The sequence below is a fragment of the Haliotis asinina genome, chromosome 1, assembly GCF_037392515.1.
Source record: "Haliotis asinina isolate JCU_RB_2024 chromosome 1, JCU_Hal_asi_v2, whole genome shotgun sequence".
In the NCBI taxonomy this organism is placed as follows: Eukaryota; Metazoa; Mollusca; class Gastropoda; order Lepetellida; family Haliotidae; genus Haliotis; species Haliotis asinina.
The window spans coordinates 100620278-100637134 of NC_090280.1; the positions used below are offsets into that span (position 1 = coordinate 100620278).

General features: G+C 39.4%; 1 protein-coding gene across 1 annotated transcript; it reads right to left on the bottom strand.

Moving 5' to 3' along the window:
• Positions 1–11265: 11265 nt before the first annotated feature.
• LOC137277571 (uncharacterized) lies at positions 11266–16497 on the bottom strand. The gene is made up of 2 exons (XM_067809368.1): positions 13986–16497; positions 11266–13847 (listed from the first exon to the last, which is right to left on the bottom strand). Exons 1-2 carry the CDS (start codon positions 16495–16497, stop codon positions 11266–11268), a joined length of 5094 nt encoding a protein of 1697 aa, XP_067665469.1.
• Positions 16498–16857: the final 360 nt, after the last annotated feature.

The following is a 16857-nucleotide window of genomic DNA, read 5'->3' on the forward strand; positions in this document are numbered from 1 at the left end:
ATATTTATGAAGAAAATGATTTTATGTATGTCAACTTCTTTGTTATGAGGAACACACCCTTTCGAAGTATATTCTAACTCCTTTATCAGTTGAATGAACCCTATGAGGCAGACAGTATATTTATGTACATGTAAGAACAACAAAAGTGAAAAGACAACAAAGGTGAAGGCTAAACAAGGGCAGCTAACACTTGACTGGCTCTGACAGGTGCCTCATAGCATTAGGGAGGTGGGGCAGCCTACTGGTTAACATGTTCACTCGCCGTGCTAGAGGGTTCGATTCCCTACACAGGTACCATGCATGTTGCCCATTTCTGGTGTCGCTTGCCATGTTCGTAGTGGAATGTTACTAAAAGCGTCTAAAAAACATGCGATGCATTCACCTTACAAAGGAGTTAGCATATACAGTCAAGTCTTGTTAGTCAGACCTCCAGTTGGCTTTATCCAACGCCCTTGTTGGTAACAAACTGACTAAACATAGTTTAGTCTCAGTTCTTTAGTCCGACATCCTTGTTAATCTGACAATTTGCTCTGAAACGGACGATTGTCAGAGTAACGAGACTTGACTACTCCGAAATGTTTCTCATGGTTAAGATGTTGACTTGTTCAAAGACGTTATATTTATGAAATTTTGATCTGACAACTATTATCCTACCAACTGCCATTAAAATGAAATAATAGAGATAAGCCTAAGTAAACTAATCGTCCTGGTTGATACAACAGCATTGCAGGACAGAGAGGAGACACCTTAGGTAATTATAAGGTAAGTCACTTGAACATTTGGTGAAACCTTGCATCCCTTATGTTCCTGACAGAACTTTACCACCAAATCGAAATGAAGGATGCTTGCTTGTTTGGTCATTAAGATGTCCATTTTCTAAATTTTGTAGTAAATGTTTTGGGAATTTCAGTCTTAATACCTCAGATGGCTGAATATTGGAAGTTTATTGTTGATTGAATCAAACATTTGGTGGTTGTGAGTCTGCTTTTTGCTTGGCATTAAGGTAATCTACAACAGATATTGACTGGCTAAGAGTCCGGGTAATCTGTCAAAATGGGGTACTCATGTTGAAACTGATAAGTTATATTTCAGAGGTGTTTGCAGTGTAAAGGAACATTTGTCTGTATGATTACACAGTCATTACTGTCACACTCATGCACACCATACTCAGATGTTTTTATATTTGTTGTTTAGTGCCACATTCAGATATGTTCCAGTTACATGGAGGAGGTCTGTGAAAAATCAAGTCTAAACCAGACAGTCCAGTGATTAACACCAAGAATCTATGCAATTGGGATATGACACACGTGTGTCAACCAAGTCAGCAAACCTGATCACCTGATCCTGTTTGTCGCCTCTTATGACAAACATGGGTTTCTGAAGATCAATTCTAGCCTAGATCTTCACATGATGACAAACATGGGTTTCTGAAGATCAATTCTAGCCTAGATCTTCACATGATGACAAACATGGGTTTCTGAAGATCAATTCTAGCCTAGATCTTCACATGATGACAAACATGGGTTTCTGAAGATTAATTCTAGCCTAGATCTTCACATGATGACAAACACAGAGTGCTGAAAGCCAGCTCTGGTCCAGGGGCCCGTTCAGTCTAAGTAAACTTATCCTCAGTATTTTACGTTACGCTCCACTACTGAGTCGAACCAAACCTAGTAGGAGGTCGCATCAGGTAACCTTTGAGATTGACCAATCAGACTACAGCTTACCAAATCGCGACAATGGACATTCGCACATACCTCTTGAACTTTTTATCTCGAAAAGGTTCGAACGATTCTGAAAGCTATTTAGCGTACGCTCGCTACCGGATGATGCACACGGCATACGTACAACCATGACAACTGTGAGTAAACAGTCACTGAAAATAGTGTTTTTGGCAATATTCAAGGATGTTATCTTGCGGAAATATTAGCTAATGGTAACCATGTCAACAGAAACCCCAAAGCATATATACTGCAGGTCAAATAACTGTGTTATGTGTTTGTGGAGATATCTGTGTCAGTGACCTGAATTTTTTGTAAGTCCCTCCGATCCCTAAATAGTAGCCATTGTCTGATTGGTTAAATCTGTTTATCCGTCTTGCATTTGATTGGACGGTCATTGGTCGCTGAAAAGTTGCCTGACGTGACCTTCTACTAGGTTTTGTTAGACTCAGTGGTGGAGTGTAACGAAATACACTGAGATTAAGTTTACTTAGACTGGGGGCCCGTTTCACAAAACTCTCATAAGCCTAAGATCTCGTAACTTTTCTCGTCGCATTTGTACCTGGTATACTGTAACATAGGACGTGCAACTGCTACGAGAAAAGTTACGAGATCTTAGGCTTATGAGAGTTTTGTGAAACAGGACACAGGTCTTCACAGATGCCCTTACTCAGTGATATTCTTGTGGTCTCACAGTATAAAACAGCTTTGACCATACTAATACACACACCTCACACACAACTCTCACACAACTCACACACATACAGGCATACACTCCCTTATTTATCATCCAAGACCGTGTTCCACAGGAGATATCGCTTTTGTGAGATCAGTCGATATCTCCAAGGAGATATTGTTTTGACAGTAGATTTTGTACTATGTCCTGACAATGCTATGATGTCACGAAGTTGATGATGTCACATTGCTACACTACAGATCTATGGTAGTGCTGTGTTCAGAGATGTATATTTTCCATTGAAAACTAATGAAGAATGATTTTGGATGATAAATAGAATCTCAAACTTGTGTCTGCTGATATCAGTTATATCAACACTTGTTGATAAAGGTAAAAATATTTGTTACTTTAACAACTCATGTTAAGAAATGATCTGTAGAATTTGTTGTAATTTTATTTGTTTATTTGTTAAGTTTTGTTAAGTTTTGAACTATAAGCTGATGTGTGAAGACAAACTGAAGACATTTTTGTTCAAAAGGTATTGTAATTTTTTTGTTGGTAGTCTAAAATGTCTTCAGCCCCATAAATGACTAATGAGTATGTTTATGACACAACTGTCTAGTGATAGTAGGTTATTCAGTGTATTGACAATGTACAAATTATTTTCCAAACTTGTTCCAAGAGTACATAATGTACAAACCAATGCTCTAGATCTGTGCCAATGACAGAGACGCATATTGCATATCCTGAATCTCCGGTGACTCTTGACTGCAAATTTCTCTGTGTTTTTTTTTTTGGAAATAACATCTGAGAGTTTGTTAAAATCAAGTATTTATTGATGGAAATAATTCACTTCTTTATGTGAGAACACAACGTTTCGGAGTTAATGCTTACTCCTTCATCAGGTGATGAAGGAGTAAGCATTAACTCCGAAACGTTGTGTTCTCACATAAAGAAGTTGATATCCATAAAAATCTTCATTCTTATGTATTTTCATTTCTAAATGACATTCAAAGAATTGATACCCTGGATGCATCTACGGCTAAACCCGATAAATTTTTCACCTCCCTTGGCTGGCTTTTTATCCAATCAGGTGTGTATGCTGGGAAGTTGAGCGAACCAATCACAACACACTTTCGCTTTTTAAATTATCTAACCGATTAAACTTGGCAACACGAACCATGCACAAATTCTCTGAAAGAGGCAGAAGGAGTTCTTGCATGTATTTGTTTAAATTTTCGAAACTATCAATGTGTCTGTATGATTTCTGCTAAATCTGAGTCGCACTGAGAACAAACCTTCGCAGTTTCAACCGCTATCTTTATTGACACTTTCAAGTTCAGTTGTAACGGCGGCTCAGAATGCGAGCCAGCCAAGGGAGGTAAAAACTTTATCAGGTTTAGCCATAGATGCATCCAGGGTATAGTGGAGACTTATCGGAACGTATACCCTGGAGATATCGAGAATGCATTCTACCTATATGGTGTCAACCAAGTCAGCGTGCTTTAAGATCAGTTTTATAACCAGGATCTTCATGGGTGGACTGAAAGGTCATATTTAGTGAACTTATGACACGTTCTCATGTGCCTGTCTGTTAAAGGTTTACCTCTTTATCTCGGAAATACAAGGTCTAGGGGTTTAAACTGTGTATAATTATCCAAGCTGTACACTGACCTGTACACAACATTCCAATATAGCATTGCTTTCACTGTTGAGTAGCTGTTCATACACACATATTGTCATCCTTCCTGGGAGAGTGTAAGGTTAACACTCCTGAAAACATTAAGGTGGTGGATGTACATGTATTTGCTGGAAACATTTTACATCACATGAGAATCTTCTCCTGTGCACTGAGGCCCCATTCTCATCCCATAGAGGTTACTAGTCAAACCTTCCTACGAACCTCTGTTCTAACGTGGCCATATTTCATGGTTCTCATACGATCCCCTTGTGGCAAAAAATCGCAACACAAATTATCTCCCCTTTTCCTATCCAATCTGACTTTGATTCAGCATGACTAATACAGGCAAAAATCGTACAACAAACAACCCTATTCCACCGGGGAGTTCTGTTGATGTGACACACAAGACATTTAATGGCCAGTTTGTCTGTTGTCAACAAGGGCAGTGAAGATGAATGAGTTCTGGCTAGAAGAAACATTTGCGCATCGCACTAGGGAAGAAGTTCTAGTTTTGCCAAAGCACACAGAAATTACAGAGGCCTTATGAACAATCATTTTTGAAACACTGCTGATTGTTCAACTAAATCTGAGTGCAAACGATCACAAATCCTGAGCACTTGCACCATGAAAGGGCCGTATTTGAACACAGGTTGGTAGGAAGATATGACAAGTAACGTCTGTATGAGGAGAATGCTTAGGTCCAGGTATTGTGAAATATACATGTAGAATGCCCTCCTTAACACAATAAAGTATGATTTAATCATTTTTATAATCAATATTCTTGTTCATCGACCATATTTCCAATTACCAATCCTTTCAGCCTGTGCTAATGACACCCCATAGACTTTCCAATGTGGCTGTTACACAACAGTTATGTGCAAATACAAAGTAACAGATCTTCAAGAAGGAACTCTTTATTAAAAATCTATGAAATGTTCTATGGTAAATCTGCTTGTATACAAAAACGTATCAAACTAAGATATCCAAAAAGCCATTCCTTAGCTTTAAGTTTGGTTCACAGATAAAGTATTCGCTGTCATGTTTTCACTGAAATAACCACCATTGTCATACCTATGTCAAAAATAAAATGCTTTGCTATCAATGAACTTATTGTGAAATATGAAAACAATCACATACTAACTAAGGGTGGTGGGATAGGCTTGTGGTTTTGAGTGTTACCTCGTCACACCTTGGTTCAATTTTCAATACTCACCCCAAACAAACGCTTTCAAAGTGGATGAGTGAGTTAGGAGATAAACATACTGTGTTGGGAAATCAGAGGTATATAATGAAATTATAATAGCTCTAAATTTGATTTAAAACCGAACGCGTAGCGTGAGGTTTTAAATACAAAATTTAGAACTATTATAATTTCGTTGTGTACCGCTGATTTTCCAACACAATACATTTATCTCCATTCTACCATAACCGTGTTATTCTGATTTTAAACAAGTACATGATGTGCTTGAAAATCAGAGGTATATAACGTAATTATATGCCTCTGGATGACTTTGATTAACCAATCACAATCCAGTATTCACTGAAGTCATGGTAGAATGTGGATTTACGACAGTTTTAGCAATATTCCAGCACCATTAATGCATTGGCCAATAGAGATGGGCTTCTCATCTTGTTCCCAGCAGGGATCAAACCCATGTCTAAGGCACAATGAGCGAACACCTTAACCACAAGGCTATCCCACTGTCATTCTCAGTGACAAAAGCAGGCTGAAACTACCTGATACTCATCACTATGTTCTCAGGGGCTGATATCTGGCCTCATATCTAGTTTACAAGTATCAGTTTATGTATTGTAGTGAGTGAGTGAATCTTGACAAGGTGAGATGAATTACTTCTTCGTTTCCCCTTGCATGTTTCTTGGTCAACATCAAGAGGCAAATGGCCATTTGATTTTTATCCATCAGTATCTTCAGAGTTTATATATCACGCAAGTGATTCAAACTAGTTGATCACACTGGCAGATTATGATGGGTGTGCCCTCCCATTTGCCTATTTATAAAACTACCAATAAACTTGCGTGAAAATGATCTGTGCATCGCCCAGGACTACTGTAAATGATGATATTGATTATCACATGCTTTTTCCATAGGAATCCATTACCGTCTTACCCATGAATACATAGGTGCAGTTTGCACTGTAGTAGCTACTGAGAGTCTGTCAATTGAACTACAGCCTGTTACCAGAAGAGCACTTCAGTTACTGCATTTGTGTATCATAATTTCTTGTGTCTAATCCTCGTGGCTTGCTGGATTAAATATTGATTCAGTCTAACAACAGCTGAGAAAAAAACATGCAGACAGCTGGGCTGGTATGACTTAAATGAGTTACACACAAATGTATTTAATTGTTAGAGTAGAATAGGCCTGAAGGGTGGTGGCGTAGCCTGGTGATTGAAGTGTTCAGTCATCAACCCGACGACCCGGGTTGTATTCCCCATAGAAGGTGTGAACCTATTTCTGGGATCCCCTGCTCTGATAGTACTGGAATATAAGCCAATGGTTCTCTAGTACTGTAGAATAATCTTGACAGATTACATGTTTCCTCCCCACATTTATCCATTTTATATAACATCTTGTTTGAAATGACTTGCTGATTTGTGACAAATGAGGAATGGAGACCAATGTGCTCAAATGATGAAGAGTGCTTAAAGCTGTACAACATGATGAAGTATTATCAGAAGATGAAATGTACTTTAGTTTACCAGGCGTAACATGATTTTCACTCACTCACTACAGCTGCACAGTTAATAGAGAAACATAGTGCACCATACAATTCTAAGATTAAGTCCTTAGAGAAGGCTTCACGTTGACACACTGACTGACCTTCTTGCACCATCAATGTCTGACCAATCAGTCCCAAACAACAACACTCATTCTTGTGTCCCTCTTAATAGGACCACAATGGTAACTCTACGACCATAAAATGGTACAAACACATGATGCAACCACATTTAACAAGAAAACTACCATCAAAGAGCACTTAATTGAGACTCCTTTCTGCCTCATGACAAAAGTCACAAACAATATGTCACAAACAAACAGAAACTCAAAACACCTAACAACGGAAATATTACTGTACTGGGATTCAAGATTGATTGAATCCTGCTCCTGATCCTCCTTTATCGGGGGACTTTATCTCTACAGGGATTCAAGATCGAATCCTGTTCCAGATCATCCTAGTTTATCAGGGGACTATATCTCTATTCAGTCATGACAGATACAGTAAACTTTGCTTGTAACTCATAACAAACTGAAAGAACCATGTGTTTCTGTGCCAGGCACTTGCAGCATATTGTAATGACCTATGGTTGTAAGCAACTAAAATGTATGTCATTCCTTGAGTTTGTTACAACTGTGGTCCACCATCACTGCTTTGTTTCCAACATTCAAAAATTCTAAATATAACCAGCCAATCAAATCACATATATAAGCAAGAGTATTTGTGTTCAGTGATACAATGCAATGGAGACCGTGATGATTTTATACAGATCTGCTCTGAAACCAGTGGACACATGCTTTTGTCAAGAGGTAATGAAGACAGATAGGAAGATTTACATCACACCAACATCACGGAAGGTACTGGTAGTATAAATGGTCTTGTAACCTTCCCAGCACACTTCTTCCAACTTTGAAAGTAATCAAATAAGTATATACACAATATCATAAATTGGGCAGATTCTTCTTGATGAGTTCAAGCATTGCAGCCAACACTAATACAAATGGATATGGTCAATCATCAAAATATGCTCAATAATTTGTCAACTCCATAAAGTAAGTTGTTCTACTCTAATACTATGCCAAAGATCAGGAAACACATCTATAGTAGGTCATGCCAGGTAAACATCCTCTGTCAGTAAATAATGTAATTGAGTGGACAGAGCTTTCTGTCTGACACTGTATTACACAGACCATCATACGTATTTTTAGTTCAATACATCAGGTCCAAATGCAACAGTATGTTTTATATGTTCTGCATACCTTTTTCACATAGCAAAATGATTGAATCTAACTCGAAATGTCACCAATGAAACTTCTGGATCAAGGATACTGTGACCTCTACAGTATCACCTATCAAGTGCCCCTTTGTGATCCCAAACTAAACAAAATAGAATACTATTTGACACAAAACAACTTCCATACATCAATTATAACATTTCAAAGGTAAGATTTTGGACACTCTTTGGGTGTTGTTCAACAATGTGTAAATTTACCTGCTCACAGAACCAACTACTGCAGATGACTGACAAAGTATAAAATGGAAATCAAGGTGCATTACAGAATTCACCACACAATATTGCTATCGTAAGATTACATTAGTATGTAATAAATTAGAATGGCAATTACAGATTTCCAACATAGCTTTTAGGTGGCCATTCTGAAACAGCTTGACACAGAACATCATTGGTAGGAACAGCCATGTGAAATATCACTGCTGAATTGGGACTCTGAGTATACATACCATCCATCAAAAAGCTTAAACTCACAAAACACCCACTGTGTGTCACGTCTATAAATATGGTTACATCAAAAATGAATTTCTCAACTGACATGGATGAACCAACTGCCAACTAGTGGTGGGAATCAGTTGTGATATCAGAATCAATCATCGATTACAATCAGATCAACCCAACCAATCAATCATCAGTTGATAATGGGTTAAATTAAATCACAAGAATAACCTCTAAGTACTAAATACATTACACAATATCATGTGTTTGTTACCGTCTCAGACTTCTAAGGTAAGAAAGTACAATTCAGAGACAGATGGTTCAACATGAAGAGGTACACAAAAGAAAATAAAAATAATGTTCTTTCATGGTTTATCATTTATCATCAAGAGCCTCAATTATCAACCATTCAGCACCAAAAAGACCTAAACAGACAGCCTTTAAAAGACTTATCAAAAGGGAGAGTTTTCATCAATTTCTTTTTTAGGCCATCATCTCACTTTGCACAAGTACAAAGCGAAAACTATATCATAGGATTGTGTAATTTTACTCAGAGGTTTTTTGCTCTAAAAATGCAACCTATGTCTACAATCAAGACTAAGGTTATACCCTCATGAACATAGTAAACTGAAGTTGTATGCGCATAGAATGAGGTCAAAAGCACGTCAGTTTGTGTTGATGGCCAACTCCAATATATATGACAGCAGGCAAAACAAAGAACATAGACAAATCAATTTTCTGCCAACTACATTTCGTTTCAAGGCATGGGTACACACGAAATGATTATGATTTCTGTGAACAATGCAGACAGAAGTTGTAATTCTTGGTAACTTCCAGTTGTCTAGAGTTGTGTATTCCGTACTGTTTTCAAAAGAATTATTAGGGACAATCAATTATGAAATTCTGCAATTGATTATGGAAAGGGTAACCAATCAAATATTGATAGTAATTGATAATCAGAACACCATTACTGCCAACTTTATGCAGGTGAACTGCGTGAGGATCATGCATTAAATTACCAGAAAGCATGAGCAAATATCAAGCACGTCAACAGCTGCATTTTGGTGTAACGTTTTGCTAAGAATTTGCAAATTACTGAATTCATAACATACAAATTTGTTTTACAACATGTCAGTTCATACGTAAACAGTACGTTTAAATGGAATGGAATATTTTGAAAAATTTAGTTTAGCAGAAGTAAGTGGCTACATTTACACTAGTGAGTCTAAACCTATGATTGGTAGTACATATAAAGTGCAAGAAAAGCTGTCTGACAGAATTCAGAAGAATGTTTCTAACATAAAAGTCACATAAGGCTTGAAAATAGAAATATTTAGGTCTGACAATAGCTACACATAAACCTGAGTCCCTTATCATGCTCAACAGATCTCTGACTGGCATTCTAAAAGTTGGGTAGCTCCATAAAAATAACCTTCATCCTTCATGTTGGACACAAAAAGTTGAGTAATTCCTGTCAACAGATTTATCAGTATGGTTTCACTGGTGACAGTATGAAAATTCATGGTCACACTGGGGTGTTAGTACTGGTGGGAACAAATGGCTTCTAAGGAAGAGTAACAGACTGATGAAGAGTAACACACAGCCTTGCCAGACACACAGGGCTTGACGTAAGCTTGTGTCAGTCTGGTGAGCAAAAAATCAAATAACTGTCTCCAAATGATCTTACTCAATATTTACTCATGGAAACAAATAAGGAAACACATGGAAGTGTTTCTTTATTCTTTTCCTGGTTTCTTCACCAGATATGTAATGCATGGTGGGTGAAATTCTGGAAATATATACAGGAACATTTGTACTGTCATGAGTTCCCTCACTTGTTTCCATGAGTAGACAAAAGGAAACATTTCAGAGCCACACCATCTTTAACATTTTAAAACAGAGAAACTTGTAAGAAACTTCCACTAACATGTCATTAACAAGTCTTTTGCTAATATAAGATTAAATGTATGACATTAGCAAAACAGGTTTGCTGGCAGATTGAGTTGTACCACAAGATCACTGATACATCAATGAAGATCTACGTGACAATATCTGACATTAAACAATCACTCTTCCACAAAGAGTTTTTGACAAATACAGATAACACACAAAATCATGTTAATTTTCAACTTCGGGAATGTTCATTATATATAGATGGGGTGGGTGGGAGGGTGATTGATTTGATTTTGTACATAATATGCAAGGGTGTCAGTGTGTGGGGGTGTCACTCTGACTATAAATTGGTGTGGGGTTAAGGGTAGGGGTGACCATATGTCCATATGCATTGTACATGCTTCTCAATAAATATCATCATCACCCTTATAGCCATTAATTATGAAAGAGTCACTTATGTTGGAGTACTCACTGGATTACCTCTAGTATGCTGACAAGGTGCTCAGTGAAGTGGGGCTCACAATACAACAAATATACCATGAAACTGCTTAGTTCTGGACCACAATAATCCGGAAACCAGAAAATTATTTTTCACATAGACAAACAAAATGCAATAAAGAGGTAATTTTACTATATTTCACCTTGATCCATGTCATCTGGAATGACGCTGCATTGGGATAGAAACTGCCACTTGTCCATGAGTTCAAGACAAGCAAGAAATCCAGATGAATTGTTTTTCTGTCCCCTAAATCACCTGGGACTTGTCCAGTCGAGTCTGTGGACTAGCTGGATGCGACCAATGTTGCCTACCTCTGCTGTACTAAGTTTCAGTTAATGCACATGCAGCCATCTCTGTGTATATCCAACTTTGCGTAACTGGTGAAAGCATCTCCACATTCACACACAAAGTGCTTGGCCACCACACAATGCTGTTGTAGCTCTGTAACCTTGGCGAAGTACAAGTTGCAGTGAGAGCACTTCAGCCACACCTGATGGCCGATCTTATGCTGGTCCAGTAGTTTCTGAGTCCTGTACCTCTCACCACAGATCTCACACCTGACATACTTGGATGGGCCAACTGTATCTTCCACTAAGTGTCTACATTCATGTAGTTCTAGGTCACCCTCATTTGTAAATACTCTCTGACAAACTCTGCAATGTTTCTTGAACCCAACATTGATAATGGTTTTCTTACTATAGTTCCTGGCTCTGTTCTTCTGGTTACGTGCATGCTGCTTGAGATGACCAGTAGCAACGGTCTCTGAAGCAAATGTCTTGTAACAGAGTGAGCAGACAAATCTTCCCTGCCTGGATTTCTCATCTCTGTCTGCTGGCCTGTCACAAGCTTTCAATGACATCCTTCGCACACCTTTGCACATGCTGTCACCATTATCCAAATAATCCTTAAAATGTGTTTTTTCTTCTTGTCCTCTTTGAAATCTCACTTGTTCTGGCACATACAATTCCTTCCTGGTCTTATACAACATTGGCTTCTTCCTGTTAACCTCGGATGATGATAAGTCTATCTGTCCTGAACTTCTTGAACATTCAAAAATGTCCTTGTGACTGTGATCTTCATGAGTTCTGAGATCATCAGAAATCTGTTTATCACTGATTTCACCTGCACATTCATTTGCTGCATCTTGTTTGCGTTTTCGCCATCTCTCACTGACATCAGATGGCATCAGCTGGAAGTTAAACATATCCCAGCTTTGCTTTGGCTTGCATACTGTTTTCATCCTACATTTAGTACTTGCTGCAATTCTATTCTTACCAAGTTTACTGTTTAGGAAGTTCTTCCTTTCAGCTCTTGCAGAATCCATGATATCAAACCTTTCATGTAACAGTTCTGAACAAATCTGTGGCTTTTGGGACCTTGTGCTGTTATCTTGTGTAATTCTTCTTCTGGAGACGTTTAATGCTTCTTCTTTCTGACTGTGTGGATCATAAACCATGCTACTGTCGCTGTAAATGTCAGTCTGAGGCATGAACTCATCATCACTCCAAACCAGGTCTGGATGTCTGGAGACATCACTCATGATTAAGTCTGTATCCAAGGAACAATCCTGGACCACAGCAAACTTTGTATACCCGGACTCGCTCAACTCTTCATCCTCACGTGAGTCAGTGTCGGACCGTTCTAGCAGTGTTCTGGAAAGTTTATTAATATCAGACAATGAAACATTCGAGTCTCGGATATTCATGGATTCATTTTCTGTACTCTCTTGGTTGCTGTTGTCCAGTTTTTGTTTAGCCTGGCTCATCTCTGATACATTTATGGAAGTTTGACACAACTTTGTACATTCAGTTTCAGTGGGAGCCTCTGCTACATCAGACATCACTTGACTTTGTTGCTCCTCATACAATTCAGCTATACAAAGATTACCCTTATCTTCTTCATACTCAGAAAAAAGTACATAATCATCATGATGTTCATCTTCAACTGATAGTCTTTCATTTTCACTTGTATCACACAGTTCTGATATCATTTTATCATCAGAACTAAGAACATCATTAGAGAGATAAGTTTGATCCAACGAGACACCAGTTCCAGATTCATTATCTGCACACATAGTGTCATTATCAACATACACATCTGTCATACATTTATCTCTTCTACCACTTCTTATGAAACCTTGATCCTTGTGAAATTTGCCTTTGTTGTTTTCAGATGTCCCATAACAGGGCAGAGTTGCTGCTTCTGTGTGAGCATCAGCTGCAACATATACTTTAGAGGCATTGTCTACATCAGCCGCTTCCACAAAAACACCTGCCACAGATGCACTGGTCACAGAAGCACCTGCCACAGATGCACTGGTTGCAGAAGCATCTCCCATGGGTGCACCTGCAGATGCTTCTGGGGAACAGCTCTTGAAGGTCAGCTCCTTCTGAACCTTATTTTCACGTTCCACAGCAATGTTAGGTCTCTGGATGTTAGTTTTCTGACTGCAAGCAGCAGCTGAGGCTGGTATTGACAACTGCTGTCTGTTCATGCTGGTCAAATATGAGTGATTCATTGTTTTCATTGGGTGAGGACCTGAAGAAAGTGACTTTTTATGACAGTGTTTCTTTAGCACTGATGAGCCATTTCCAGTGTCATGTATCCGTTCATGCTTCCTGCGATTCCCAGATGAAGAAAACGACTTGTTACAAATGCGGCAATCAAGACTAGTCCCTGTGAAATGGCTCCTCACGTGTTTGAATGCACCAATCCAGGACAGGATCATCTTTGAACAAATGCGACACTCCCAACCCTTCTCAGTCTTAATAATGTAGTCACGGACAGTCACATTTGCTGGGACCATGGTTGACACTGTCAGGTCAACACATCCATACTGCTCATTTCCTCCATGGTTCTGCACATCACTTTTTGGTGGGTGCATATCATGCTGAACGTCATCAGTCATTGCTTGGCAGGTGTCATGTGCCATGTCATCACTGGTTGGTTGGTGAATATCATGCTGCATGTCATCACCAGTTGGTTGGTTGATGTCATGCACAATGAGATCATTGGTTGGTTGGTGAATGTCATGTTGCATGTTATCACCAGTTGGTTGTACATCATGACGTAACACTCCATCCTGCCCTTGTCTTGGAGCACTGCAGTGTTCTGGAAGCAAGTCCTCATGACAGTATCCACCTTCTCCCAGAGAACACTTGAGACGATGATGCACTTCTGCATTGTGTCTGCCTCTAAACCGCACAAGGCATGACTTACACCTGTACCAACTACCAACTTGAATGAAGCCATCTTCCACTGACCTCAGACCATTTTGAATTTCAGTACCCAGTCCCAGGCCATTTCCCGGAACCGTCTTGTCAACTGGTTGTGAATGTGAATGCAATTGCATTTGTTTTCTGCCTTGCAACTTCTGACCACAGACTTTACAACTGTACCAAGTTCCAACTTTAACAAAATCCAAACATGGTGGACTAGGGTCAGGACACACTGTTTTTTCATCATCAGGATTCACAACCTTCAGATCATGAGAGTGATTCTTCACTTGTTCCTTCCCCCGCAAGTTTTCACCACAGGTTTTGCACCTATGCCAAGTACCAACTCTTAGGAAATTTGATTCCAATCCAGTGACAATGTGAATTTCCTGTTCTTCGGATTTCTTAATTTCATGAGCATGGGAGTGATTTTTCAGCTGTTCTTTCCCTCGCAAGTTCTTACCACAGATTTTACACCTATGCCAACTTCCAACAGTAAGAAATTCAGATTCCAGACAAGAGGTATTAAGAGATACCAGTTCCCCAGTGTCAGTCTCCTTACTGTTCTGTTCATGAGAATGTTTCTTAATCTGTTCTTTCCCTCGCAAGTTCTGTCCACAGATTTCACACTTGTACCATGAGCCATCCTGGAGGAAGACCAAGGAAAGTTGGCTCATGGCATCACCATACACCTGTGTTTTACTACAAGGCTGATGATCTGAAAGCGTCCCCAATTCATCATTTCCTTCTATTGTCTGTCCTTTAGGAGCAATGTCATCACCCTCCTCACAAATCTTACCTTGCTCCTGTACAAGTCTGTGTTCACTGCTCTGTACATCGACACTACCTTGCTCCGACAGATTTGTCTTCCTTTGTTGACTTTGACACCTTCTCATGTGCTTATCTAAAAATAACCTTCGCTGGAAGTGCTTGTGACACAGTGTGCATGTATGATCGGACTTCTTTTCAAAAGATTGCCTATCAGTCTCAGCACTGGGACAGGACTGGCATTCCAAGGTATGTAATTGGATTCTTTTCTTCCCCTTAAATGTGTATTGACAGCCAGAACATCGATACCAAGAGCACTGTTTCAAGTGGGATATCCTTTGCCACAATGCTACACTATCTTGCGGTGCTTTCACACACAAACGAATATGTTGCAAAAACCTTTTCCTTCCTCTAAAGTGCCTACAACAATGTTTACATTTATACCAAGATCGATTTTTTGTGTCGTTGGCCTCATATGCACTGAGACTTGTTTGCAACGCCATCACAGTGGGAGTGGTGATCTGTTTTTCACCTTTACATTTACTATAATGTCTTTGTAGTTTCTTTCTACCCTCGACCTTGAGACCGCAAAGGTCACATTGATGCCAAATTTGATTAGAACTGACAACTGACTCAACATCCTGATTTTCAACTGGACATTCTGGTGAAAGATGAGGCATGGCTTCATCAGAGACTATGCTGTCCACTGATCCTTTACATTGTTCAGATTTAGCAAAGTGTGTGATTTCGGGCATGCTTGGCTTGATCTCACGTGCTTCATTAAAGCCTTGATGTTTCAGTCGAACGTGTTCCTGTAGCTGTGACCTTCCTTTGAAAATATGATCACAGCTCTGACAAGTGAACCAAGGTCCTAGTCTAAGATGTTTAATTTCTGTGTTGGATTTTACAACAGAACTGCTACACTGACTTGTGGAATCAGCAAACACAGCACTGCATGGAGGAATTGATGAACAAATTTTCATAGTTTTGGCCATGTTCCTTATTCTTGTCTGGCCTTTGTGGGCAGAGAAACCATGTTGGCTGAGGCTTTTCTTTCCTTTAACTCTCTCTCCACCCTTGAACCTAGATGTGTTTCTCGTAACCACTGTCTTAGTCTTCATGAAACTTTTGTGGAGGAGCTTCATGTGAGACCTCAACTGTGCCTTACCTCTCACCTTCTGTCCACAGTCTGAGCAATGGAACCATCCTGAATATTTTATTGCATCAGAAGACCTGACGGCAGACGACACCGTGAACCTGCTGCAGCTGGTACTAGGTCTATGTCTTGTAACCTCTGTGCCATCACCATGCTTAGCAGCAGGCATACCATCACCTGATGTCAATCTTTCCATATTGGCTTCAACATGTGAAAAAGTATTAAGTGGATCACTTGTGTTAGCAGCAGATGTACCAATCCCTTCACTGCAATCCTTTACAGTCGCCATATTGACTGACTGTATATCAATCTGCTGCACTCTTGTCCCTGTGGCACCTGGGAGATGGTCGGTGTCGAGATTTAAGCCATCCATCTCAATGACATTATCATCTGCACGTCTGAGTTCCAGGTTCCAAGACATCATATGTCTGATATGGTCTCAGTCCTCAACACCATCCAACAAATCAGTCCTTAGTGGGGGAAATTTTCCTTGGTGGTGAGCAGAAACTTGAGACCAAACCTGGTTTTTTCCTGCTGTGAAAACTGTAGCCGCTACTGTAAGCTGTAAGGCTCCCTCAGGACCTGCAAAATATATAACACTGAGCTAGTTACTTTGGTTGTTACATCATACGGGGTGCGATTTGGGGCCTGCACTCGATGCAACCTGGCTAATGGGCCATCCTGTTACTGAAGGCAACCAGCACCAGCGATGTATAACATGCACCAGTACAAAGTATAAATAGCAAATTCATGTACACTGTCATGTAATACAGTATTTCAG

Excerpts from the sequence above, each read along its gene's own strand:
- LOC137277571 (XM_067809368.1), bottom strand. The coding sequence starts at position 16,497 with ATGTCTTGGAACCTGGAACTCAGACGTGCAGATGATAATGTCATTGAG. Across the intron at positions 13,848-13,985 it reads TCATGATGTACAACCAACTG|CAATGACTGATGACGTTCAG; the intron begins GTGATAACATGC and ends ACACCTGCCAAG.